We start from the raw sequence: 27,767 nt of genomic DNA, 5'->3' as shown, positions 1-27,767 counted from the left end.
GGTCAGAGAACTCAATGTGAGCAAGACAAAGGAGCTGATGGTGGACTACAGGAAAAGGCGGGCCCCCCCTCACTGCTGCTACTTGCTGTTTATGCATAGTCACTTCACACCCACCTAAATGTACAAATTACCTCAACTAACCTGTACCACAGCACACTGACTCGGTACCGGTGCCCCCTGTATATAGCCTCGTTATTGTTATTCTTATTGTGTTACTGTTTATTATTGATTTTTATTTTAGTGTACTTGGTAAACATTTTCTTAACTCTTCTTGAACTGTACTGTTGGGTTAAGGGCTTGTAAGTAAGCATTTCATAGTAAAGTCTACACTTGTTGTATTCGGCGCATGTGACAAATAAAGTTTGATTTGATGGCAAGAAACAGTGCATGCCTTTTTTTCTCTACTTTTTCAAATTGTAGTCACACGTTGTAGCCTAGCCAATAGGCCTATATATTTATAAGGTTTGTATCATAAATAAAGTGGCCAAATAACTTCTTAAAATTAAGCACATTAATCTGCTTTACAACCGATGTAGAGCCTAACTGGCATACATAGGCAGTGTGTGAGTTTCAAGGTTGGGGGAGATCATTTTCACCATAAAATTACCTTTATAATAAAGCATTGCATACCTTAAGGGAACATTTTGACATTCGCCATATGGTTAGTGAGAAAGTTCATATTGCAAATGTACGGTCCCTTACCAGACGTCCGAAAACGTTTGTAAAATTTGCGGACGGCGTCGAGCAATGCGGCAGGGCCGGAAGTCATCAAATGAACTCTCTCGGACAATCGGTTTCCGTTTTATAAAATAATACAATTTTGGTCATTTCTCCGCTGTCCCGATAAATCCCACAAGAGGGCGAATGGAATCATATTGCAAATGTACAAAACACCACGAATCACGACGTGGCCTTATCTCCAAAACGGAAAAGACGAAACTTGGTGAGCGTAGGTTTGGCATAATGGGCAATTGGCCCCGAACAAGATGGCGTCTAGGCCTCAACGGTTTTTGAGTTATGGCCATTTTTCTGGGATTAAAGGTCCAAAATTAAAATAGAGCAATAATTTTTCTGCTTCACGTCAAAGTAAAGGAACCTACGGTGTCAATAAAAAAAGAACCAGACATTTATCTATCGTCTTTTAAGAGAAATCGTACAATGTCAAATTGGTGATGTTCAAAAATCGTTGTTTTTTTTTAAACAGTTACAGATCCAGTTGCAGGGTGTTCATACGAAGTGTGCTGCGGAGCTCTGCGAGATTTCTGTGATTTTCTGTGATTTTCTGAAATAACATACACTCACTAAACTAAGTAATTAAGTAATTTCTTAACATAAAGACGTAAAACTCAAAATTCTATAATTGCCTACCCCAAGGAGGATATGTGTTCACTTTCAGCTTCCTGTGTAAACCGGATGTGCCTTAAAATGGTGTCATAGGTGCTGTTTCCAAGGGTTAAAAAGGTCAGAGCTAATCAATGTGTGATTAGGGAACACCCATGAACTGTAAGTCAGTCATTTCTCCCAACAGATGTCAAAGAAAAGCTCTCTCTCTCTCTCTCTCACACACACACACACACACACACACACACACACACACACACACACACACACACACACACACACACACACACACACATACACACAGCAAGGATGGAGTGACAAAGTGAGGTGCTTAAAGACACACAGAGCCTGCAATGGCATTTCCATATTCTCTAGGCCGTGCCGAGTTCAACGAGATGCCCCGCTTGACCGCAGCTCTCTCTGAGTGCAGCGACCGTGAAAAAAAGTAGGCCCAAAATGAAGCCTGGCCCTAAATGTTGTTTGCTTTTGGGTGACAGTGAGAGAACCGTTAGGGTGAGAAGCACAATTCGACCTCAGGTACGTTCCTGAGGTCCTCCCGATCTGTGCAAGCCTAACCTTGACCGTGTGGCATTAACCCTTAACAGTAAATCAGGGTTTTTTGTACTCACAGATTACAATGACTTCTCTCCCCATAGGAATACATTGCCTGCACCCCTAAATTCAACCTGAAGCCTATGTGGGTTATGAATGCCGTATGAACCTGTCTTCGATGACAGTCCATCAGGCCACTATGAGGTCTACCTGTGTTGATTCTAAGCTTCCTGGAGCAACCAGAAGTGATTAAATTCACCCTAAAAGTGTATATCCATACCCTACCTGCAGTTTGATAGAAATAGTGCATTTAACCCTGTGTAAATCAGTCAGTTCTTAACGTAAAGACTTAAAACTCAGGTTTCTGTAAAAGCATACCCCAATGAGGATATGTGTTTACTTATAGCTTCCTGTGCCAACCGGAAGTGCCATCATTGGTGTCTCAGGGGCTGTTTCGAAGGGTTAAAAAAGTCAGATCTTTCCGAAATGTCATATGTGTGATTAGCTCATTCAAGGACCCCGTAGCAAGGCATGGAAAAAAGTGGGTTTTCAAGCACCAATTAGGGTCTTGCTCGGGCACCGAAGGACCTATCGAGCCGAAACTCGGGATTCGGGGTCGCCTCACATAGGCCTACACATTATGTCCGAACTGGACCCGCAGCTAGAACCTAACTATGTGTTTTACGTTTTTATTATGTTTTATACTGAAGGCGCTTTGAATTATGGGCCTGCTCTGAAATATGTGATGGTTGGCTTCTAAATGAGTCGGAAAAAGTGGGTTTGGTGTCAATTGGTATCAGTTTGGTGTCAGAATGACATCTAATTGACTGATGGACACTGACTTGCTAGTTGACTTTTGTACATTTGCAATATGTTTAAACGGAGAGGGACCATCACCAAAATGCATCACCATAGTCTCCAGACTGTGCCAAGTTCAACGAGACGCCCCGCTTGACCGTAGCTCGCTCTGAGTGCAGCGACCTTGAAAAAAAGTAGGCCCCAAATGAAGCCTGGCGCTCAATGTCATTTGCTTTTGGGTGACAGTGAGAGAACTTTTGCATTTCAATTTTGCATTTCTGCAGTATTTTTGAGCATGTCAAATTCATGATGGTAAATGCCCATTGAAACATATTGCAAATGCACGTGTAAAAAAAAAATATGATAATAAAAGTTGACAAAAGTATATTTTACAGTTCTTACACATGATTAATTGACAAAAACTGAAAGAATTTCAAAAAACGGTCCAGAAAGCACTTTTTTAAGGGGGTGATAAGTTTTTTTTAAAAAGTTCACATTTTCGACTTTTGACTTCCTATGAAATCTTATTGCAAATGGACAAAACCTTAAATGCACAAGTACATAAAAAAAAAATGATGATAATAAAATATGACTAAAGTATGTTGATACAGTTCTTATACGTGTGTAATTGACACAAAATTCGAAACAATTTCGAAAAACGTTCCAGAAAGCTTTTTTTTAAGGGTGTGTGAAGTTGTTTCAAAAATTTTGCTATTTTTGACTTTTGACTTTTGACTTCCTATGAAATCATATTGCAAAATGGAGTAAACATATGCCTTATGCACAAGTTTTAAAAAAAATATGATAATAAAATATGACTAAAGTATGTTGATACAGTTCTTATACATGTGTAATTGTCACAAAAATCAAAAGAATTTTGAAAAACGGTCCAGAAAGCACTTTTTTAAAGGGGTTGCTAGGTTGTTGTTTTTTTTTCACTTTTTCAAAATTTTACTTTTGGATGTTGACTTGTGTTGCATTTGCAATATGAAAAACCACAGTGGAGCGCACTCGCCACCTGTTGGATTTTTAAAGTGTTACACCTGGCATTTGCCATATGGCATTTGCAATCAACTTTGAACGAAACAACGCCTAAATTGAGTGGTATTGGACACCGTGTATATGGTTTGTCCAGTGCCAATGACTTCCCATTCATTTTTGTCCATTTCAGGGGGGTGTTCCCTTACATGCATAATCGCATTTGCGGTCAACTTTGAGAATGGTGTTTTCCCACTAATTGATTGCATTTTAGAACATTCGCGCTTATAGCCTACTGCCGTGTGTGTATTGCTGCGCTTATAATGTGAAGAGATAGCCTAAGAGTTTATCAACATTTTAAGTTCTGATCTGTTGCATCAGCCTCATTGCTTTTAAAAGTTTTTTTGATGCGAGTGGTTGTATTCATTTGGGATCTATCGCATCCCACAACTGTCTCAGAGTATGTTTGGAACATTTAGTCGCATCAAGCAGCCTTAGAATGTTTTAAAAATCAAAACAAATAGTCTAACATTTGCATCACAACTAATGTTACATAAATAACTCAAAATTAAGTACAGAGGACTTCTGTTTCTTCGTTAACTGCTCAACACAGAATAGCCGCATGTGCGCACACTCTCGGAAATCATTTGGAGAAAATTTCCTTTTTATTTTATTCAGATATGTTCAACTGTATTCTTCATACTATAAAATAAAATAATATAAAATAATGACAAGGAATTTTAAGCAAATCTTGTCTGCTAAATGAACTAGTGTAGCCCAAAGCCATATGGCATAGTCAGATCAGGACCTAACAAAAGGACAACAGTTTGCTATTCTATTCTTCTGAAATAGACTACATTTTCTTCATATCATGTTTCTTTAGATCTGTCTAAATTAAATAATGGATTTATTGTGATGGTGTAAGCTATATTAAATAGATTTATTAGACTTTTTAAAATGTAGATGTTCCAAATGTCTGCATTGGTGGCTTGTAGGGTATGCCGTGGAAGCCAGAAGATGTAAATTACCAGTCAATTACCGTGAGACCGGCAGTTATTTGCTTGACAATCACAGGCTGACAACATTTCTTGACCGCCAATGCCCTAAGTGGGACCTACAGTACACTCTACTAGTCTACTGTGACTATTCAACAGTACAATAGATTAATTTAAGTCACAGTGGCTGCATTCCAAACCTTGGGGCCTTCCATGGTCTACACCAGGGTTGGGCAACTCCAGTCCTCGAGGGCCTAATTGGTGTCACACTTTTTCTCCATCCCTAGCAAACACAGCTGATTAATCAAATTGCATTCTAAACTGCATTTTATTCTAAACTGAAGATCATGATTATGTGATTATTGGAGTCAGGTGTGTTAGCTGGCACTGCTGCAAAACTGTGACACCAATCAGGCCCTCGAGGACTGGAATTTCCCACCCCTGGTCTACACATTGCAGGGCTGAAAAAACTAAATAGATTAACATTAGCACTATGGGGATTGTTTCTCCTCCCTAAGTGGTCAGTCATCGATAGACAGGGGGAACATATTGGAACTGAGTGGATACTTTTTTAAATGCAGCAATCTTTGAAAGTATCACTGATATGACATGACTGGTTCTGTGAAATTTGGAAATATAATCAATGAATCACTTGCATTCACCTATCAAGCCATGTTAGAGCAGTGATTCCGTCAAGGTAGCAGGGAGGGAAGTGTGCATGTTGACAGTATCAGAACAGGGCCATGTATGACAATAATAGTGGACATGCTTCTTGTTAAGTTCATGATTTAAGTATCCATATATTTATGTTATTACGGGGCTATAAATCTGTTATTAGTGCACCTGCGCAGGAGTCTCGTTGTTCATGAACCTGGCCTGAGTGCAATGGCAACCATGTAGTGTGCTAATAAGGTTTAGTAAAAATTGTTAAACTGGAACCTTGTCGTTGTGTCATTTCGAGTTAACATTGGTAGCAGAAGATGGCTAATAACGACAATGTGCCACCTCGGTTCGATAAGAAGAGGTTGTATGAAAGTTGGAAAAATTAACTTGGGATCCTGGACACGGGTCACTAATCTGGACGATAAAAAGCAAGCACTTGCGGTGGTATTATCGCTCTAGGGTATAATATTTGTGTTGTGGAGAAATGACCAGGCAGGAGACGGGAGTACAGTTAGTTTTCGTTTAGTGAAAAACCCCTCGTGCTCTACAGTTCCCGGCACCCTAGTGCGCATGTGCATTTCCTATTAGGTGTAGTAATGTAACACCGCCGTAATACATTACTGCTTAGTAACAGCATAGTAACTAATATAAACAGATGTAGATCCCAGATACTACACACCTCCCCCATAGAGGTTAGGGAACTACTAATGCAATATCTGAACAATGCATTCTTAAACATTTTTCAACTACTGGGTTGAAACAGACTTTTCAGAGCCCAGCCCAAATCCAGGGAATTATTCTGCCCCGAAGATGGAGTTTGTGTCCTAATAACTAACCCAGGTAATGTCCTTTTTCTTTCCTTTTATCGAGGACATATTTTTGTGTTTGTTTGTTTTACTGTCTGTTACCTCCTTAACCAGCTCAACTCACAGGTCAAGCTTTTGAGGTGCCCTTCGCTGTCGAATAGGATATCTCCGCTCCTCCTGGGCTTCCGGTGGTGGGCCAGGTTCAGGTGGAAGGTCAGGCTCTGTCTCTACCGTACGTCCAGTCAGGAGAATAGTCCTGGGGGTCGTTATTGTTCTTGTTCTCTCGGCATGTCTCTGCTGGGGCGTTGGACCATAGCAGATGATCCACATGAACGTTGACCTGGCGATGACCAATTTGGACTTGGTAAGTCAAAGGTCCTCTGCATTGCAAGATCACACCTGAGTTCCACAGGTGCTTGGGGTGTCTGAAATTACGTACCATCACCCTCTCTCCCTCTGTGAATTCTCTGACAGTCTTTGAGTGTCTGTCATGAGCTTTCTTCTGCTGTAGCTGGTGCTTTGCCACAGTGCTTGACAAGTCTGGTTTCAACAATGTCAGGCGGGTACGTGGTTGGCGTTTCAGAAACAGTTCAGCTGGTGTACATTCCCTTACTGTGTGTGGTGTGTTACAGTAAGAAAACAGGAACAGGGGAAGCCTTTGGTGGTTGGGCACAGACTGAACTTCGAGTCTAGTCCAGGCCTTCTTAAAGGTTTGCACGGCTCTCTCGGCTGCTCCGTTTGATGCCGAATGGTAAGGTGGTGACAGGATGTGCCTTACTCTGTTGCTCTTAAGAAACATTTCAAAATCGTTTGACGTGAAAGGAGGGCCATAGTCCGAAACGAGCTCCTTGACTAGTCCAAAGGATGAGAACAGGTTTCTGAGACGATTGATGGTCTTCTCAGCTGTGGTCAGTTGAGTAGGGAACACTTCCATCCACTTGGAATGTACATCGATGTACATCGGCGTAATCCACATGAACGCGTTCCCAAGGTGTAGCAGCCCAGGACCATGGATGAAGAGGTACAGCAGCAGGCTTGTTGCGATCAGCTTCACAAGGTGAGCAGTGGCCTACATGCTGTTGAATGTACTGATCCAGTCCAGGCCACCACAGATAACTGCGAGCGAGTGCTTTCATTCGAGTGATCCTTGGATGTCCCTCATGCAGGTCAGATAGCAGTCTCCTCTGGAATTTGTGAGGTACCACCACCCTTGATCCCCACAGAACACATCCTTGATCAGTGGACAACTGGTCTTTCTTGTCGATGAATGGACGAAGGTTATCGTCATTTATGAAGGTTGGCCAATCGCTTAATGTTAAGTCCAAGACTTTGGAAAGCACTGGGTGTTTCCTTGTTTCCTCTGCTATGTCTGAAGCAGATATGGGCAGTTCGTCAATGAGCAAGGGTTGGTATAGCTGATTTTAGTCCAAGGATGGCCAACCGAGGCTTGTGATCTGTCAGCTGTTGGAACTTCCTTCCGTAGAGGTATTTGTGAAACTTCTTCACTCCGAATATTATGCTCAGGGCTTCCTTCTCAATTTGAGCATACTTTTTCTCACTTGGTGACAGAGTCCGTGATGCAAATGCAATTGGGTGTTCTTCACCTGATGGTAGAACATGTGAGATGACGGCTCCTACTCCGTATGGAGATGCATCACGCGCGAGTCTCAGCTTCATCTCTGTGTTGTAGTGGGCAAGCCACTTGCTCTTTAGCAGATGCTGTTTGCAAGTCTCGAATGCTTCTTCGCATTGTGGGGACCAATTCCACTTTGTATCGGCCTGCAGCAGTTGGTGAAGCAGATGCAACAATGTGGACAACTTTGCCACAAACTTTCCGTAATAGTTCAGGAGCCCCAAAAAGGTGGCAGGGAAGTCAGGCGCAGGAGAGTCGAAATGGAGTGTAAATGGAGTCTTTTAATAAATGTCCACGGAACATGCTCCATAACACTAAAAGTACAGACATGAACAAACATGGGTACGAGGACACGACGCACACCAACACAACAAAATAAACAACACTGACAATAAAACAATCTCTGACAAAGACATGAGGGGAAACAGAGGGTTAAATACACAACAGGTAATGAATGGGATTGAAAACAGGTGTGTGGGAAGACAAGACAAAACCAATGGAAAATGAAAAATTGATCAATGATGGCTAGAAGACCGGTAACGTCGAATGCCGAGCACCGCCCGAACAAGGAGGGGCAACGACTTCGGCAGAAGTCGTGACAGTACACCCCTCCCTCGGGGACGACCTGGAGCGCGAGGTGCAGGGCGATCCGGATGGAGACGGTGGAATTCTGATAACATGAAAGGATCTAACACGTCCTCCACCGGAACCGAGCATCTCTCCTCCGGCCCGTACCCCTCCCAGTCCACGAGGTACTGAAGGCCCCTCGCCCAACGTCTCAAATCCAAAATGGATCTAACAGAGTACGCCGGGACCCCCTCGATGTCTAGAGGAGGCGGAGGAACATCACGTACTTCAGCCTCCTGGAGCGGGCCAGCCATGACCGGCCTGAGGAGAGACACATGGAACGATGGGTTAATACGGTAATTAGTGGGCAGTTGTAACCTATAACATACCTCGTTCACTCTCCTCAGGACTTTAAACGGCCCCACAAACTGCGGACCCAGCTTCCAGCAGAGCAGGCGGAGGGGCAGGTTTCGGGTCGAGAGCCAGACCCTGTCCCCTGGTGCGAACACCGGGGCCTCACTGCGGCGACGGTCTGCACCACTTTTCTGGCGCCTTATGGCGCGCTGAAGGTGGACGTGGGCTGCCTCCCAGGATTCCTCAGCGCGCCGAAACCAATTGTCCACCGCAGGAGCCTCGGTCTGGCTCTGATGCCAAGGAGCCAGAACCGGATGATAGCCTAATACACATTGAAAAGGGGTAAGGTTAGTGGAGGAGTGTTGTAGCGAGTTCTGAGCCATCTCTGCCCAGGGCACGAACTTCGCCCACTCCCTCGGCCGATCCTGGCAATAAGACCGCAGAAACCTACCCACATCCTGGTTAACTCTCTCCACCTGTCCATTACTCTCGGGGTGAAAACCTGAGGTAAGACTAACCGAGATCCCCAGACGCTCCATGAACGCCTTCCAGACCCTTGATGTGAACTGGGGACCCCGATCAGACACTTTATCCTCAGGCACCCCATAGTGCCGGAAAACATGTGTAAACAGGGCCTCTGCAGTTTGTAAGGCCGTAGGGAGACCGGGCAAAGGGAGGAGACGACAGGACTTTGAAAACCGATCCACAACGACCAGGATCGTGGTGTAACCCTGTGAAGGTGGAAGATCAGTCAAAAAATCCACCGACAGGTGCGACCACGGCCGTTGAGGAACGGGTAGAGGTTGTAGCTTACCTCTGGGCAGGTGTCTAGGAGCCTTGCACTGGGCGCACACCGAGCAGGAGGAAACATAAATCCTCACGTCCATAGCTAAAGTGGGCCACCAGTACCTTCCATGAAGACAGCGCATCGTCCGACCTATCCCAGGATGACCAGAGGAGGGTGACGTGTGAGCCCAATAGATCAATCGGTCGCGGACAGCAGACGGAACATACAGACGACCAGCTGGACACTCAGGGGGAGAGGGCTCTGCACGTGACGCCCGCTCAATGTCCGCGTCCAGCTCCCACACTAATGGCGCCACCAAACACGAAGCTGGGAGTATGGGAGTGGGATCCATGGACCGCTCCTCTGTGTCATACAGCCGAGACAATGCGTCTGCCTTAACTTTCTGGGAGCCTGGTCTGTAAGAAAGAGTAAACACAAAATGAGTGAAAAACATGGCCCACCTTGCCTGGCGATGATTCAGTCTCTTCGCCTGCCGGATGTACTCCAGATTGCGGTGGTCAGTCCAGATGAGAAAAGGGTGTTTAGCCCCCTCAAGCCAATGCCTCCACGCCTTCAAGGCTTCTACGTCAGCTAACAGCTCTCGGTTCCCCACATCATAGTTTCGCTCCGCCGGGCTGAGCTTCTTCAAAAAGAAAGCACAGGGGCGAAGCTTCAGTGGCGTACCCGAACGCTGAGAGAGCACTGCTCCTATCCCAGCTTCGGATGCGTCCACCTCTACTATGAATGGCAAAGCGGGATCCGGATGAGCCAACACAGGCACCGAGGTAAACAGAGTCTTCAGGTGTCCAAAAGCCCTGTTCGCCTCAGCCGACCACTGCAAGCGCACCGGGCCCCCCTTTAGCAGTGAGGTAATGGGAGCAGCCACCTGACCAAAACCCTGGATAAACCTCCGGTAGTAATTGGCAAACCCTAAAAAACGCTGCACCTCCTTTACCGTGGTTGAAGTCGGCCAATTACGCACGCCTGTAATGCGGTCACTCTCCATCTCTACTCCTGAAGTGGAAATCCGATGCCCTAGGAAGGAGATGGATTGTTGGAAGAACAAGCATTTCTCAGCCTTGACATAAAGATCATGCTCCAACAGGCGACCAAGCACCCTGCGCACCAGGGACACATGCTCGGCGCGTGTAGCGGAGTATATCAGAATATCATCGATATACACCAATACACCCTGCCTGTGCAGGTCCCTGAAGATCTCATCTACAAATGATTGGAAAACTGATGGAGCATTCATCAACCCATATGGCATGACAAGGTACTCATAATGACCTGAGGTGGTGCTAAATGCCGTCTTCCAATCATCACCCTTCCGAATACGCACCAGATTGTACGCACTCCTGAGATCCAATTTTGTGAAAAAGCGTGCCCCGTGCATTAACTCAATAACCGTATTTATCAGAGGTAGCGGGTAACTATATTTCACTGTGATTTTATTTAGACCTCGATAATCAATGCACGGGCGTAAACCACCATCTTTCTTTTTCACAAAAAAGAAACTCGAAGAGACGGGTGAAATGGATGGCTGAATGCAGGGATTCAGAGACATATGTCTCCATAGCCACCGTCTCCGCTTGCGACAGGGGATACACGTGACTCCTGGGATATGCAGGAGATCTATCGCACAATCCCCCCGTCGATGGGGTGGTAATTGAGTCGCCTTCTTTTTACAGAAGGCGAGAGCCAAATCGGCATATTCGGGGGGAATGCGCACGGTGGAGACCTGGTCTGGACTTTCCACCGTAGTAGCACCAACGGAAACCCCTAAACACCTACCTGAGCACTCTCGCGACCACCCCGTGAGAGCCCTCAGTGGCCAAGAAACAGTGGGGTTATGACAAGCTAACCAGGGTAGGCCTAACACCACAGAATACGCAGGAGAATCAATAGGTAAAAGACTAATCTTCTCCTTGTGACCCTCCTGCGTTATCATACACAAAGGTGCGGTTACCTCCCTGATAAACCCTGACCCTAATGGTCGACTATCTAAGGCATGAATAGGGAAAGGCATATCCACAGAAACAATAGAGATCCCTAAACTATGAGCTAAACTTTTATTAAATAAATTCCCAGCCGCACCTAAATCTACTAGCGCCTTATACTGGGAAAGCAAGGAAAAATCAGGAAAAGAGACCGAGACAAACATTAGTGCAACAGAGGACTCTGGATGAGAATGGTGCCTACTCACCTGGGGTGATGCCAGACTGCCCTGCCTGCCTGCCTTCTCTATTCCCAGAGGAACCAACCCAGCACCGACCAGCAGTGTGCCCTCTGCGACCATGAATGGTGCTCGAGCGGGAACCCCCTCCGGTCTCCCTGCGCACCATCCCTCCCAATTCCATAGGTTCGGGAGAGAGGGTGCGGGAGGATGGAACAACCAGACCCCGATCTAGACGTCCACGAGTAGCCAGCATGTTGTCCAGCCTGATGGACATGTCCACCAGCTGGTCGAAGGTGAGGGTGGTGTCTCTACAGGCCAGCTCCCGACGGACGTCCTCGCGTAGACTACAACGGTAATTGTCGATCAGGGCCCTGTTGCTCCGTCCAGCGCTGGCAGCCAAGGTCCTAAACTCCAAAACAAACTCCTGTGCACTCCTCGTCTCCTGCCTCAGATGATAGAGGCGCTCACCCGCCGCTTTGCCTTCGGGTGGATGGTCGAATACTATCCGGAAATGGCGGGTGAACTCCTCAAAATGGTCCAACGCCGTATCCTCCTCTCTACACACAGCGCTGGCCCATTCCAGGGCTTTCCCGGTGAGGCATGAGACGAGGGCGCAACTCTTCTCACGGTCAGATGGTACTGGGGAGACCGTGGCCAGATACAAGTTCAGCTTAAGGAGGAAACCCTGGCAGCTGACAGTATCTTCGCTGTATCCCGTGGGTAGGGATAAATGGATCTTCGGTTCCGGAGGGGAAAAAGCGTTCAAGGGAGATTCCGGTTGTAGTGGTGGTTGCGCTGAAGAAACTCCCTGTCTCTCCCAGCGATCCATATTCTGGACAATGTGATCCATTACAGTGCTCAAACAGTCAATCGCCTCCGCTTGTTCCCGGACACGTTCCTCCACCTCCATGAGCGTAGTGTCCTCTCCTGCTGACTTAATATGTTTTGGTCAGAGATTCTGTCAGCGCCGTGTGTATAGGTGGCAGGGAAGTCAGGCACAGGAGAGTCAAAATGGAGTGTAAATGGAGTCTTTTAATAAATGTCCATGGAACATGCTCCATAACACTAAAAGTACAGACATGAACAAACATGGGTACGAGGACCCGACGCGCACCAACACAACAAAATAAACAACACTGACAATAAAACAATCTCTGACAAAGACATGAGTGGAAACAGAGGGTTAAATACACAACAGGTAATGAATGGGATTGAAAACAGGTGTGTGGGAAGACAAGACAAAACCAATGGAAAATGAAAAATGGATCAATGATGGCTAGAAGACCGGTGACGTCGAACGCCGAACACCGCCCGAACAAGGAGAGGCAACGACTTCGGTAGAAGTCGTGACAATAATGTTTCTGCAACCATATCTTACGGCAGAAAAGAGCTTCTAGATATCAGGACAGTGATCACTCACCTCGGATTAGACAAAGATTTTTTCAACAAAACATCAGCAGCAAGCAGGACTCACACGATATTCTCCAAACACCCCACAGGGCAGACATCCCAATTATTCGCAAAAGGAAGCGACACAGAGGAAGAAGAGCCGGATGCCTCGTCCGGACCCGCAGAAGGCAACTAGGAAAGCTGCCGTTACCGTCAATATTACTCGACAACATGCAATCATTGGACAATAAACTAGACGAGGTACGATCACAAATATCCTACCAACGGGAGATCAAAAAATGTAATATCCTATGTTTCACGGGGTCGTGGCTGAATGACGAGGAGCATAGAACAACACACTCCGCTAAGACCGGGGGGGGGGGGGGGGGGGGTGCGGTCTGTGCATATTTGTAAACAACAGCTGGTGCATGAAATCTAAGGAAGTCTCTAGATTTTGCTCGCCTGAAGTAGAGTATATTATGATAAACTGCAGGCCACACTACTTGCCTAGAGAGTACTCAGCTATACTTTTCGTGGCTGTTAATTTACCACCACAGACAGATGCCGGCACTAAGACCGCACTCAGCCAGCTGTATAAGGAAATAAGCAAACAGGAAATCACTCACCCAGAGGCGGCGCTCCTAGTGGCCGGAGACTTTAATGCAGGGAAACTTAAATCAGTTCTACCAAATCTCTATCAACATGTTAAATGTGCAACCAGAGGGTAAAACATTCTAGATCACCTGTACTCCACACACAGAGATGCGTACAGAGCTCTCCCTCGTCCTCCATTTGGTAAATCCGACCACAACTCTATCCTCCTGATTCCTGCTTACAAGCAAAAAATAAAGCAGGAAGAATGAAGCAGATGCTAAACTATCACAGACAGGAACATGTTCCGGGATTCTTCCGATGACATTGAGGAATACACCACATCAGTCACTGGCTTTCTCAATAAGTGCATTGAGGACGTCGTCCCCACAGTGACTGTACGTACATACCCCAACCAGAAGCCATGGATTACAGGCAACATTCACACTGAGCTAAAGGGTAGAGCTGCCGCTTACAAGGTGCTGGACTCTAACCCGGAAGCTTACAAGAAATCCCGCTATACCCTGCGACGACCATCAAACAGGCAAAGCATCAATACAGGGCTAAGATTGAATCATACTACACCGGCTCCGACGCTCGTCGGATGTGGCAGGGCTTGCAAACTATTACAGACTACAAAGGGAAGCACAGCAGCGAGCTGCCCAGTGACACGAGCCTACCAGACGAGCTAAATCACTTCTATGCTCGCTTCGAGGCAAGCAACACTGAGGCATGCATGAGAGCATCAGCTGTTCCATAGCCGATGTGAGTAAGACCTTTAAACAGGTCAACATTCACAAGGCTGCGGGGCCAGATGGATTAACAGGACGTGTGCTCCGGGCATGTGCTGACCAACTGGCAGGTGTCATCACTGACATTATCAACATGTCCCTGAATGAGTCTGTAATACCAACATGCTTCAAGCAGACCATCATAGTCCCTGTCCCCAAGAACACAAAGGCAACCTGTCTAAATGACTACAGACCCGTGGTACTCACGTCCGTGGCAATGAAGTGCTTTGAAATGAAGGCTCACATCAACACCATTATCCCATTATCCCAGAAACCATAGACCCACTCCAATTTGCATACCGCCCAGACAGATCCACAGATGATGCAATCTCTATTTCACTCCACACTGCCCTTTCCCACCTGGACAAAAGGAACACCTATGTGAGAATGCTATTCATTGACTACAGCTCAGCGTTCAACACCATAGTACCCTCAAAGCTCATCACTAAGCTAAGGAACCTGGGACTAAACACCTCCCTCTGCAACTGGATCCTGGACTTCCTGACGGGCCGCCCCCAGGTAGTGAGTGTAGGTAGCAACACATCTGCCACACTGATCCTCAACACTGGAGCTCCCCAGGGGTGCGTGCTCAGTCCTCTCCTGTACTCCCTGTTCACCCATGACTGCATGGCCAGGCACGACACCAACACCATCATTAAGTTTGCTGATGACACAACAGTGGTAGGCCTGATCACCAACAATGACGAGACAGCCTATAGGGAGGAGGTCAGAGACCTGGCCGGGTGGTGCCAGAATAACAACCTATCCCTCAACGTAACCAAGACTAAGGAGATGATTGTGGACTACAGGAAAAGGAGCACCGAGCACGTCCCCATTCTCATCAACGGGGCTGTAGTGGAGCAGGTTCCTTGATGTCCACATCAACAACAAACTAGAATGGTCCAAACACACCAAGACAGTCGTGAAGAGAGCCTATTCCCCCTCAGGAAACTACAAAGAATTCGCATGGATCCTGAGATCCTCAAAAGGTTCTACAGCTGCAACATTGAGAGCATCCTGACCGGTTGCATCACTGCCTGGTACGGCAAATGCTCGACCTCCGACTGCAAGCACTTCAGAGGGTAGTGTGTATGGCCAGTACATCACTGGGGCAAAGTTGCCTGCCAGTGGTGTCAGAGGAAGGCCCTGAAAATTGTCAAAGACTCCAGCCACCCCAGTCATAGACTGTTCTCTCTACTACTGCATGGCAAGCGGTACCGGAGTGCCAAGTCTAGGACACACACACACACACACACACATACTTTTTTCCTCCGCATTATTGGTTAGAGCCTGTAAGCATTTCACTGTAAGGTCTACCTGTTGTATTCGGCGCACGTGACAAATAAACTTTGATTTGATACTATTGTGTAAACATTTTAGACAAAGACATCACACAGAGTCCATGTAAAAATGTGATTCTGACAGACACAGAGCACATGGAGATTATGACAGCCACAGATAACAAGAACACAAAGGAAAAACACAAAGTATTGTTAAAGCTTCACAAACAGTTTGGACATGCTATAGTTGACAGACTTCAGAAATGACTCAGCAGTTCAGGGAATAATGATGATGAGAGTATTTCCATTCTACAGCAGATAGTTAACAGTTGTGAGACATGTCAGAAATACAGCAAACCTAAGCCAAGACCAGCTGTTGGTTTGCAACTGGCTTCCAAGTACAATGAAACAGTGGCTGTAGATCTACATGAGCTAGGACCAAGTGTGTGGTACCTTCACATAATCGACAACTTCCCACACGTCAGTGCTGGAAGCATTGTGAATACAAAGAAACTAAGTGAAATCGTCAAGCAATTCATTAATTCCTGGATAAGTGTGCATGGCCTGCCCCAGAAATTGTACAGTGACAATGGAGGAGAATTGAATAATAATGAAATAAGAAAAATGGCAGAGAAATTAAACACGGAAGTAAAGACAACTGCTGCATACAGTCCATGGAGCAATGGACTTCTGGAGAGACATAATCAATCACTCCCAGAGATTATGCTGAAAGTGAAGCAAGACAATGGATGTGACTGGAAAACAGCCCTAGATTGGGCTTTGATGGCAAAAAACTCAATGCACAATGTTCATGGCTACAGCCCATACCAACTAGTGTTCGGGCAGAACCCTAATCTTCCCTCTGTACTGGTTGACAAGCCACCAGCACTAGAAGAGACCAGTGTGAGTGCATGGGTGCGACAGCACCTTTCAGCACTACATGCAGCGAGAAAAGCGTTCATTGAAGCAGAGTGTTCAGAGAGAATTTGCAAGGCTCTGCATAAACAGCTTCGACCCACCGATGAGAAGTACGAGACTGGAAACAAAGCATACTACAAATGAGTTGACTGTCAAGAGTGGAAAAGACCGGGAGTGTTCATTGGCCAAGATGGTGTGGTGATATTTGTGAATCACGGAGGCACCATTGTCAGGGTGCAATCACTCAAGATTGCGGAAAGTAAATGATCAATAAGATAGAGGGGCTGTTGCTGAGAATCAGCCTCCTTATGAAAATGACAAAAAGGACACATTAACAGACACAAACCTACCAGATGTCATCAAATGATATGGACACTGAAACTGACATAGGAAATGGAGAAAACACCTTCAACCACGCCACAGGTAATACTGTTGAGCGTTCAAATGAGGAAAATATTCAACAACAGTCACATGTGTTAAGACAACATGGTTGTTCCAATCTGAAAACTGGACAAACTGTTAAATAAGTGGTATTCTACATGCAGCAATCGTCAATGGGCGAGCAGGAAAAGCCAAAGGAAAACACCAGAACTGGTACAACTTGCAGTACTCTGAACCAACTACACTTTCTGGTACAACAGGGTCAGCTGTCTTGTCACTTGCTGATATTCTCAGAATTGAACCAAAGGAAAATCAAGAAAAACAGAATGACATTCAAAATGATGATGTACTTGAAACAAAGGACGTGTCATTTGACTCAGCTAAGCTAGATGAGTTCAGTAATTGGAGGAAAAATTTAGTGTTTGAGGAAGTCAAAGACATTGCCCAAAAATGTGTCTCAACAAGGTGGGTGTGTACCCTTAAAGAATCCTTAACTGGAATAGTGACAAAAGCACGCCTAGTGCCTAGAGGTTTTGAGGAGCTGGCTGCTAAAGGACTCGCAAAAGACTCACCGACATGTGCCTCAGTCACTCAGATTGCTGATGACAGTGATCTGCCATCTTCATTCCATAGACATCATATCTGTATTTTTGCAGGGAATAGAGCTGTAAAGGGACATTCACATCTGACCTCTGCCTGAAGCTAAGAGCGAAGGAACACTGTGGAAACTAAAAAAGGTGTGTGTATGGCCTGGCAGATGCATCACTCTACTGGTACAACAAAGTCAAGGCAACAATGTTGAGTACAGGTGGAAACATGTTAAAAGTGGATCCTGCAGTCTTCTATTGGCTTGATCAAGACTGCAATGTGACTGGAGTACTTGCCTGTCACGTTGATGACTTCATCTGGGATGGCTCACAGACCTTTGCTACAACTGGGATTCCACACCTCAAAGCTGTTTTCCAGGTCGGCCGTGAGGAGCATGATCATTTTTTTTTTACGTTGGCATAGAGTTTATTACATTTGATGGAACAATACTGATGCAACAGGAGAGCGAAATCAAGAATCTTCAACCTATCCACACGGATTCTTCAAGAGCCGTACAAAGGAATTCCCCTCTCCGTGGAATTGAAGCTGATCAATTGAGGTCAAATATAGGTTAAATTCTATGGGTTGCTAGACAGAGCAGACCTGATGTAATGTTCGATGGCTGCAACTCGGCATCCAACACAAAACACGCAACTGTACAAGCCATTCATGAGGCAAACAAAGTTGTTCGCAAACTGAAATCACAACAAGTGACTAAAGTTTCAGCATGTTGGAAAAGATGACTCTGAAACGAATTGTCTTCAGTGATGCTTCCTTAGGGAACCTTTCAAGTGGAGGCACTCAAGGTGGACATCTAATCGTATTAATGGGTGAAGGAGGAAGATTCTCACCTATCTGTTGGCAGTCAAAAGGATCAGAAGGGTTGTCCGAAGCACACTTGTGGAGAAACACTTTCTCTTGTGGATGGAAATGGTGAGACAAAACGGCACATTCTACCTGTAGTTTGTGTCACTGACAACTACTCCTTAGTTGATGCTGTGAAGTCAACCAAGTCTGTCACAGAAAATACTTAATCTTGAGATTAGCAGCATCAAAGAACTTATTCAAGCACAGAGAATCCATAAGATTTGGTGGTCGACCACAAAGGAACAGTTTGCTGACTGTCAGACTAACAAGGGAGCATCCGGTCTTGTGCTCCTACAGGCTCTCAGTAATGGAAAGTGGCAGAATGAGGAATACAAATAAAAACTTTGTCACACAACCCATTTGTAATGGGGGACTTGAATAATACTTGGACATTTAATTATGTTGTTGATGTTTTATTTGCCTTTAAAGAAAAGTGGGAGGATGTTAAGTTTTAAGTATCCCTATTTTTCTGTTATTACAGGCTATCACTCTGTTATTAGTGGGCCTGAGCAGCAGTCTCGTTGTTGATGAACCTGGCCTGAGTGCAAATGGCAACCATGTCGTGTGCTAATACGGTTTAGCAAACGTTGTTAAACTGGAACCTTGTCGTTGTGTTATTTCGAGTTAACACTTCTTACCCTGGGGTTTCCGGTCTTCTTGAATTTCTGGCCGATGGACTTGTAGGAGGTAATGACAACAAAAGTCTGGACGGCCATGTTGAAAATGGCCATGGGGATGAGGTAGGACACATAGTTCCTGTTTAGGAGAAGAAAGAACAGAGGATGTTATGAAATAAGTGCATTTGGGGAGCCAAAAACACTACAGAAAGAGACAATACTTGGCAGAGTTGCAAAGAAAAAGCCATATCTCAGACTGGCCAATAAAACATTTAAAAATTAAGATGGCAAAAGAACACAGACACTGGACAGAGGAACTCTGCCTAGAAGGCCAGCATCCCGTGGTTGCCTCTTCACTGTTGACGTTGAGACTGGTGTTTTGTGGGTACTATTTAATGAAGCTGCCAGTTGGGGACTTGTGAGGTGTCTGTTTCTCAAACAAAACACTCTAATGTATTTGTCCTCTTTCTCAGTTGTGCACCGGGGCCTCCCACTCCTCTTTCTATTCTGGTTAAAGACAGTTTGCACTGTTCTGTGAAGGGAGTAGTACACAGCGTTGTACGAGATCTTCAGTTTCTTGGCAAGTTCTCGCATGTAATAGCCTTCATTTCCCAGAACAAGAATAGTCTGACGAGTTTCAGAAGAAAGGTATTTGATTCTGGCCATTTTGAGCCTGTAATCAAACCCACAAATGCTGATGCTCCAGATACTCAACTAGCCTAAAGAAGGACAGTTGTATTGCTTCTTTAAGCAGAACAACAGTTTTCATCTGTGCTAACATAATTGCTAAAGGGCTTTTGAATGATCAATTAGCCTTTTAAAATGATAAACTTGGATTAGCTAACACAACGTTCCATTGGAACACAGGAGTGATGGTTGCTGATAATGGGCCTCTGTACGCCTATTTATTTATTTTATTTTTTATTTAACCTTTATTTAACCAGGTAGGCTAGTTGAGAACAAGTTCTCACTTGCAACTGCGACTTGGCCAAGATAAAGCAAAGCAGTTCGACACATACAACAACACAGTGTTACACATGGAATAAACAAACATACAATCAATAATACAGTAGAAAAATCTATATACAGCATCTGCAAATGAGGTAGGATAAGAGAGGTAAAGGCAATGAATAGGCCATGGTGGCAAAGTAATTACAATACAGCAATTAAACACTGGAATGGTAGGATGTGCAGAAGATGAATGTGCAAGTTGAGAAATTGGGGTGCAAAGGAGCAAAATAAATAAATGAACACAGTATGGGATGAGGTAGATTGGATGGGCTATTTACAGATGATCTATGCAGTGATCTGTGAGATGCTCTGACAGCTGGTGCTTAAAGCTAGTGAGGGAGGTAAGAGTCTCCAGCTTCAAAGATTTTTGCAGTTCGTTCCAGTCATTGGCAGCAGAGAACTGGAAGGAAGAATTGGCTTTGGGGGTGACCAGTGAGATATACCTGCTGGAGCATGTGCCTGTGTAGATATTCCATAACAAAATCAGCCGTTTCCAGCTACAATAGTCATTTACAACATTAACAATGTCTACACTGTATTTCTGATCAATTTGATGTTATTTTAATGGACAGAAAATGTGTTTTTCTTTCAAAAACAAGGACATTTCTAAGTGACCCCAAATTTAATGAACAGTAATGTATTTCTGATTTGTATGTGAGTATGACCTGTCTCCCTTGTTGTAGGCCATGTTTTTGTGCATTTGTGTGTGTGTATACGCGCATATGTCTGTCTGCCCATCAATCTGTCGTTTTGCCATTTGTGAAGATGTGTGTGTGTTATCTGTCTCCCATGCTGTAGTTCATGTGCGTGTGCAGGTATGTGGGTATGTTCGTTACCTGTCTCCTTTGCTGTAGTCCAGAGTACAGCAGGTTCTGAGGGGTTCGTAGTCATACTCTCCCCAGCCGATGAGGGGCATGGCGGACCAGAAGGTGGTGAACAGCCAGATGAAGATAGTCAGAGTGATGGCACTGCTCCACTGTAGCTTTGTCCCTGATGAGAAGCACAACCATAGAAATACAATGATTAGAATAGATTCTATTTCAATAATGTATATTTTCCATTGGAATGGAGAGAGAGTAAAGGTGTGTACTGTGCCCTGAGAAATAAACTCACACCGTTACTCTCCACCATTCCAATGTAAATATGAAATATCCCCTCACCCCCATTGCTTTCCAGGACCAGACAGATATACAACACATTCATAAAATAAACAAATGTCATGTCACATTTTACATGTATGTAATCTGTAATACCAACATGCTTCAAGCAGACCATCATAGTCCCTGTCCCCAAGAACACAAAGGCAACCTGCCTAAATGACTACAGACCCGTGGTACTCACGTCCGTAGCCATGAAGTGCTTTGAAAGGTTGGTAAATGGCTCATATCAACACCATTATCCCAGAAACCCTAGGACCCACTCCAATTTGCCTCCCGCCAAACAGATCCACAGATGATGCAATCTCTATTGCACTCCACACTGCCCTTTCCCTCCTGGACAAAAGGAACACCTACAGTGAGGGAAAAAAGTATTTGATCCCCGGCTGATTTTGTACGTTTGCCCACTGACAAAGAAATTATCAGTCTATAATTTTAATGGTAGGTTTATTTGAACAGTGAGAGACAGAATAACAACAAAAAAATCCAGAAAAGCGCATGTCAAAAATGTTAAAGATTTATTTTCATTTTAATGAGGGAAATAAGTATTTGAACCCTCTGCAAAACATGACTTAGTACTTGGTGGCAAAACCCTTGTTGGCAATCACAGAGGTCAGACGTTTCTTGTAGTTGGCCACCAGGTTTGCACACATCTCATGAGGGATTTTGTCCCACTCCTCTTTGCAGATCTTCTCCAAGTCATTAAGGTTTCAAGGCTAACGTTTGGAATGTCGAACCTTCAGCTCCCTCCACAGATTTTCTATGGGATTAAGGTCTGGAGACTGGCTAGGCCACTCCAGGACCTTAAAACCTCTTGCAGCTCCCCCCCTACTTTGTGCAATTTCCACCTGAAGACATACCCAAATCTAACAGCCTGTAGCTCAGGCACAGAACCAAGGATATGCATATTCTTGGTACCATTTGAAAGAAAACACTCTGAAGTTTGTGTAAATGTGATTGTAATGTAGGAGAATAAAACACAATAGATATTGTTTAGATAAAACAATGAAAAAAAACATACGTTTGCTTTTTCTTTTTGTATCAACATCTTTAAAATGAACAAGATAAAACAAACATTCAGATAGGATGATGGGGACAATTTCAGTGAAAAATATAAGACGGCAACAGTACTTGTGCAAAGTTTCAGAATGATAACTTCCAAAATGAGTGTGCTACATGACATTTATCATGAAGTCACCCAGGTGTCCCACACAAGTAGCCCAAATGTACCCAAGTGGCCAAATTGGTGAAGGTATACATTTTGAAACAAATAACTATATACAAAATGCCAAAATGGTATTCTAACACACCCCTAGAAAAACTCCCTAGAGAGGCAAAAACCTAGGAAGAAACCTAGAGAGGAACCAGGCTATGAGGGGTGGCCAGTCCTCTTCTGGCTGTGCCGGGTGGAGATCACATCGGTTGTAGAGGGTGCAACAGGACAGCACCTCAAGAGTAAAAATGAACAGTTTAGGGTTCCATAGACGCAGGCAGAACAGTTGAAACTGGAACAGCGGCAAGGTCAGGTGGACTGGGGACAGCAAGGAGTCATCATTCCAGGTAGTCCTGACGCATGGTCCTAGGGCTCAGGTCCTCCGAGAGAGAGAAAGAGAGAATTAGAGAGAGCATACTTACATTCACACAGGACACCGGATAAGACTCCCATTCGTAGTCAGTGTCACTGTGAAAGAAAATGTTCAGTTAGAATAGTTTCACATATGAGCCCTGTATCAACAGGTATAATAAACAGATATATATAGAGAGTTGAAGGTTGAATATATTATTATATTATTAGTACCTGCTAGATCTACGGTCTCTTTTATGTTATGACATTTCAGCTAGATCTACTGTCTCTATTATATTATGACAGACCAGCTAGATCTACTGTCTTATTATATTACTGTCTTTATTATATTACAACAGACCAGCTGTATCTACTGTCTCCATTTCACTTTGGCCATTGATGTGGTCCTACCCTCTCCTCAACAGCCTCAAATAGGCTATTTCATGTGGGTTGGGGTGGGGCGGCAGACACACACATCTCACATTTCATGACATTAAATGTTTATATATTTCTTCTAAAATAAATACAAAAATCACAAATAATATTTTATATTATTAATTTCAAACAAGGACATTAGCATGATAAGAACTTACCAGTCCATAAAGATGTCCTCTCCCATTCAAAAAATATTACTCCACAATCGCTAAATGAAGCGTCCTACAACAATCTCTGTCTCACCTTCCCAATCAATTTATTCTAAAGTTGTTTGTACAGTGCCTTGCGAAAGTATTCGGCCTCCTTGAACTTTGAGACCTTTTGCCACATTTCAGGCTTCAAACATAAAGATATAAAACTGTATTTTTTTGTGAAGAATCAACAACAAGTGGGACACAATCATGAAGTGGAACGACATTTATTGGATATTTCAAACTTTTTTAACAAATCAAAAACTGAAAAATTGGGCGTGCAAAATTATTCAGCCCCCTTAAGTTAATACTTTGTAGCGCCACCTTTTGCTGCGATTACAGCTGTAAGATGCTTGGGGTATGTCTCTATCAGTTTTGCACATCGAGAGACTGACATTTTTTCCCATTCCTCCTTGCAAAACAGCTCGAGCTCAGTGAGGTTGGATGGAGAGCATTTGTGAACAGCAGTTTTCAGTTCTTTCCACAGATTCTCGATTGGATTCAGGTCTGGACTTTGACTTGGCCATTCTAACACCTGGATATGTTTATTTTTGAACCATTCCATTGTAGATTTTGCTTTATGTTTTGGATCATTGTCTTGTTGGAAGACAAATCTCCGTCCCAGTCTCAGGTCTTTTGCAGACTCCATCAGGTTTTCTTCCAGAATGGTCCTGTATTTGGCTCCATCCATCTTCCCATCAATTTTAACCATCTTCCCTGTCCCTGCTGAAGAAAAGCAGGCCCAAACCATGATGCTGCCACCACCATGTTTGACAGTGGGGATGGTGTGTTCAGGGTGATGAGCTGTGTTGCTTTTACGCCAAACATAACGTTTTGCATTGTTGCCAAAAAGTTCAATTTTGGTTTCATCTGACCAGAGCACCTTCTTCCACATGTTTGGTGTGTCTCCCAGGTGGCTTGTGGCAAACTTTAAACAACACTTTTTATGGATATCTTTAAGAAATGGCTTTCTTCTTGCCACTCTTCCATAAAGGCCAGATTTGTGCAATATACGACTGATTGTTGTCCTATGGACAGAGTCTCCCACCTCAGCTGTAGATCTCTGCAGTTCATCCAGAGTGATCATGGGCCTCTTGGCTGCATCTCTGATCTGTCTCCTATTGTATGAGCTGAAAGTTTAGAGGGACGGCCAGGTCTTGGTAGATTTGCAGTGGTCTGATACTCCTTCCATTTCAATAGTATCGCTTGCACAGTGCTCCTTGGGATGTTTAAAGCTTGGGAAATCTTTTTGTATCCAAATCCGGCTTTAAACTTCTTCACAACAGTATCTCGGACCTGCCTGGTGTGTTCCTTGTTCTTCATGATGCTCTCTGCGCTTTTAACGGACCTCTGAGACTATCACAGTGCAGGTGCATTTATACGGAGACTTGATTACACACAGGTGGATTGTATTTCTCATCATTAGTCATTTAGGTCAACATTGGATCATTCAGAGATCCTCACTGAACTTCTGGAGAGAGTTTGCTGCACTGAAAGTAAAGGGGCTGAATAATTTTGCACGCCCAATTTTTCAGTTTTTGATTTGTTAAAAAAGTTTGAAATATCCAATAAATGTCGTTCCACTTCATGATTGTGTCCCACTTGTTGTTGATTCTTCACAAAAAAATACAGTTTTATATCTTTATGTCTGAAGCCTGAAATGTGGCAAAAGGTCGCAAAGTTCAAGGGGGGCGAATACTTTCGCAAGGCACTGTACATCTGTATATCTAGACTTAGATTTAGCTTTCCCTGACTTAGTCGCCATAATGATTGATATATAAACAGCTGAATCTGTGCATTCACCAAACAATGCAGTGCGTAATATGCGTAGCTTCTTCCGGTATGAAAATTCAATAGCGCATGACTCTCTTTACGCTGGAGCTTACTACAATGGTTGGTCTTGCAACACATAAAAATGGCGTATTGTCGTTTAGCTCAGCTCATTGGCTATCTACCCAGCTAGATTTCAAGACGATCAGTGGTCATTGGGTTAAAAGACAGTCAATCAACGAAACAGCGGGCAAATCATTGGTGCACAATGATGTCATTACTTGTTGTCTTCAAATCGGTTTCTTTCAGTCAATACGATGGGCGATGGACGAAATGGCCCATCAGGTTTGATTGTGTTACAAACAAACCAGTTGATTGCAGTGAAACCAAACATGACTGGAAAAGTCACGTTTTGTGTGAGTGATTTACCTGGAATGTGTCGTCGAAAATGGAATGAGACAGAACTCACTACACAAGCGGTTCACAAAATGTTTCGTGTTACGCTATAAGAACGGATTTTATCAAACAAAAGATAATTCATTGTGTAACAATGAGCATTGGAATTGCAAACAGACGAAGATCGTCAAAGGTAAACAATTTATTTTAATGCAGTTTGTGATTGTTACCCCTGTGCTGGTTTTAAAAAATTATGGGGCTCTATGCTCAGATAATCGCATTGCATTCTTTCGCAGTAAATACTTTTTTAAATCTGACAACGCAGTTGGATTTGCAAGATTCTAGGCTTTCGATACATGTGAGACACTTGTATTTTCATGAATGTTTAATATAACTGGCTGCCTCTGGGTTCATTTTGTTGGCTCTGTGTTTCTGTCAGGACCCGGTTACAAACTCGGGTCTCCGGTGTGAGAAAAAGTCACTTAGTAAACTGAGCCACTAATAGTCGGCAGAACCCAGAAGATGAGGCAGACACAGCAGTACTAGAGACAGTGATTTAATAAAGAAAAAAGGAAAAGATCTTCAGGCAAAAATATAAATCCACAACGTCAAAAGTAATTCCAAGAGAAAAAACGTATATCCTCCAAGACACAAGGAAAATTCACAGTGGTAAGAACAGCAGGGAAAAAACAAACCTCAAAAGTATAATAAAAAATAAACAAGAACAAAACCAGAGTACCTCAAGAAAATCCAACTAGAGAAACAAAAGTTCACAGCATGGCTGGGGCTGGGTGCTAACATACAAACACAGAGCAAAGAACTGAGGAACACTAAGGGTTTAAATACATTCAAGGGAAATGAGGCACAGGTGCAACTAATAACTAGAACAAGGGAAAAACAAAAGGGTCAAAAAAGCACAATGGGGCATCTAGTGACCAAAACCTGAACAATCCTGGCCAAATCCTGACAGGGACAGGAGTCGTTTAGCAGCGTCCTATCCGCAAACCGGGTGGTTGAAAACTTTCCTCATCTCCTCTGTGAATCTTCTATAGGAGAAGCAAATGGGTGACTGTCTCTCCCACACAGCAGTGGCCCAGGAAAGCGCTGCTCCACAGAGGCAACCAATCAAAAAAATCATGGCCTGTTCATTAGCAGAAGCGTAGGGCTGTGGCTCAAATACTAGTGAACATTGTACCAAAAAGGCTCTGCAGGTCCTGAGATTACCATCGTAGCGTTCTGGAGTTGAACAAACAACTCCCGGGCGGAGAGGAGGGACTTGGGACAGGTTGTGAGCGTTGGGTGAAGGTTTGACTCTGTAGGACAGACAGGTTCTATGAAAACTTATTGATAGTCTCCAGAAGGGTTTATAAGAGCTTGGTCATGTTGACTGAGCAGGGCGCCTTGACCAATGAGCATTTGGTGGAGAGTATCCAAGTCTGCTGGCTTCATATCTTGGCCACATCGTACTGTTAAGCGGAGCAGGACAGGGGAACCCAAGCGCAGACTCAGACGAGGAAACAGAAATGAATGAACAAAGGTATTTATTGTAACACAGGGAGATATGGATTGCAGATCCGGGGAAGCTTGGATGAGTTGTAGGAAACCAGATGTGGAGGCTGAAGTTGGAGTGTGCTGGGTTGGGACAGGTCCGGTGGTGAGTCCAGAACTGGGTAGCAGGGTGGTGAGATGTGGAACAGGAGACAGGAGCCAAAGTCAGAGCAGCAAAACTGCAGTGAGAGGATAAACAGCGTCAAGCAGGGAAACAGGTACAGCAAGGTAACTGGATCTTGAATAATAATAATGGCTAGAAGCATAAACTGACTGAGCAGAGAATACGATCTGGCAGAGTGGAAGTGGCCGAACTGAATATTTGTAGAGGTCTTGATAATGGAACGAGTTGCAGCTGATAGGGATCTGCTCTGACTCAAGCCCACAATCACACACAAACAGAAAGGGAGGGAGAGAGAGAGAGTGTACTGGGGAAATGGCTGCAGGTCAAGCAGACACCGGATGACCAGTAGGGGTTTTGGCAGGAGTAGATGTGACACTTTCCTTCTTAAGCATTTGAGTCAATCAGTTGTGTAAAAGCCAAGTCCATATTATGGCAATCTCAAATAAGCAAAGAGAAATGACAGTCCATCATTACTTTAAAAAACCTCTTAAAACCT

General features: G+C 44.3%; 1 protein-coding gene across 1 annotated transcript in view; it reads right to left on the bottom strand.

Moving 5' to 3' along the window:
* LOC139416603 (RPE-retinal G protein-coupled receptor-like) overlaps positions 1 to 27,767 on the bottom strand; it is a 46,295-nt gene that overhangs the window by 4,052 nt on the left and 14,476 nt on the right. The window contains exons 4-5 of the mRNA XM_071165472.1: positions 20,923 to 21,076; positions 19,097 to 19,214 (exon numbers count right to left, since the gene is read on the bottom strand). Coding sequence (XP_071021573.1) covers positions 19,097 to 19,214; positions 20,923 to 21,076 — 272 coding nt within the window. The remainder of the gene's footprint in view (positions 1 to 19,096; positions 19,215 to 20,922; positions 21,077 to 27,767) is intronic.

The sequence above is a fragment of the Oncorhynchus clarkii genome, chromosome 1 (genome assembly GCF_045791955.1).
Source record: "Oncorhynchus clarkii lewisi isolate Uvic-CL-2024 chromosome 1, UVic_Ocla_1.0, whole genome shotgun sequence".
NCBI lineage: Eukaryota > Metazoa > Chordata > Actinopteri > Salmoniformes > Salmonidae > Oncorhynchus > Oncorhynchus clarkii.
The sequence above is the reverse complement of the archived record's forward strand: the minus strand, read 5'-3'. Positions and strand labels throughout refer to the sequence as shown.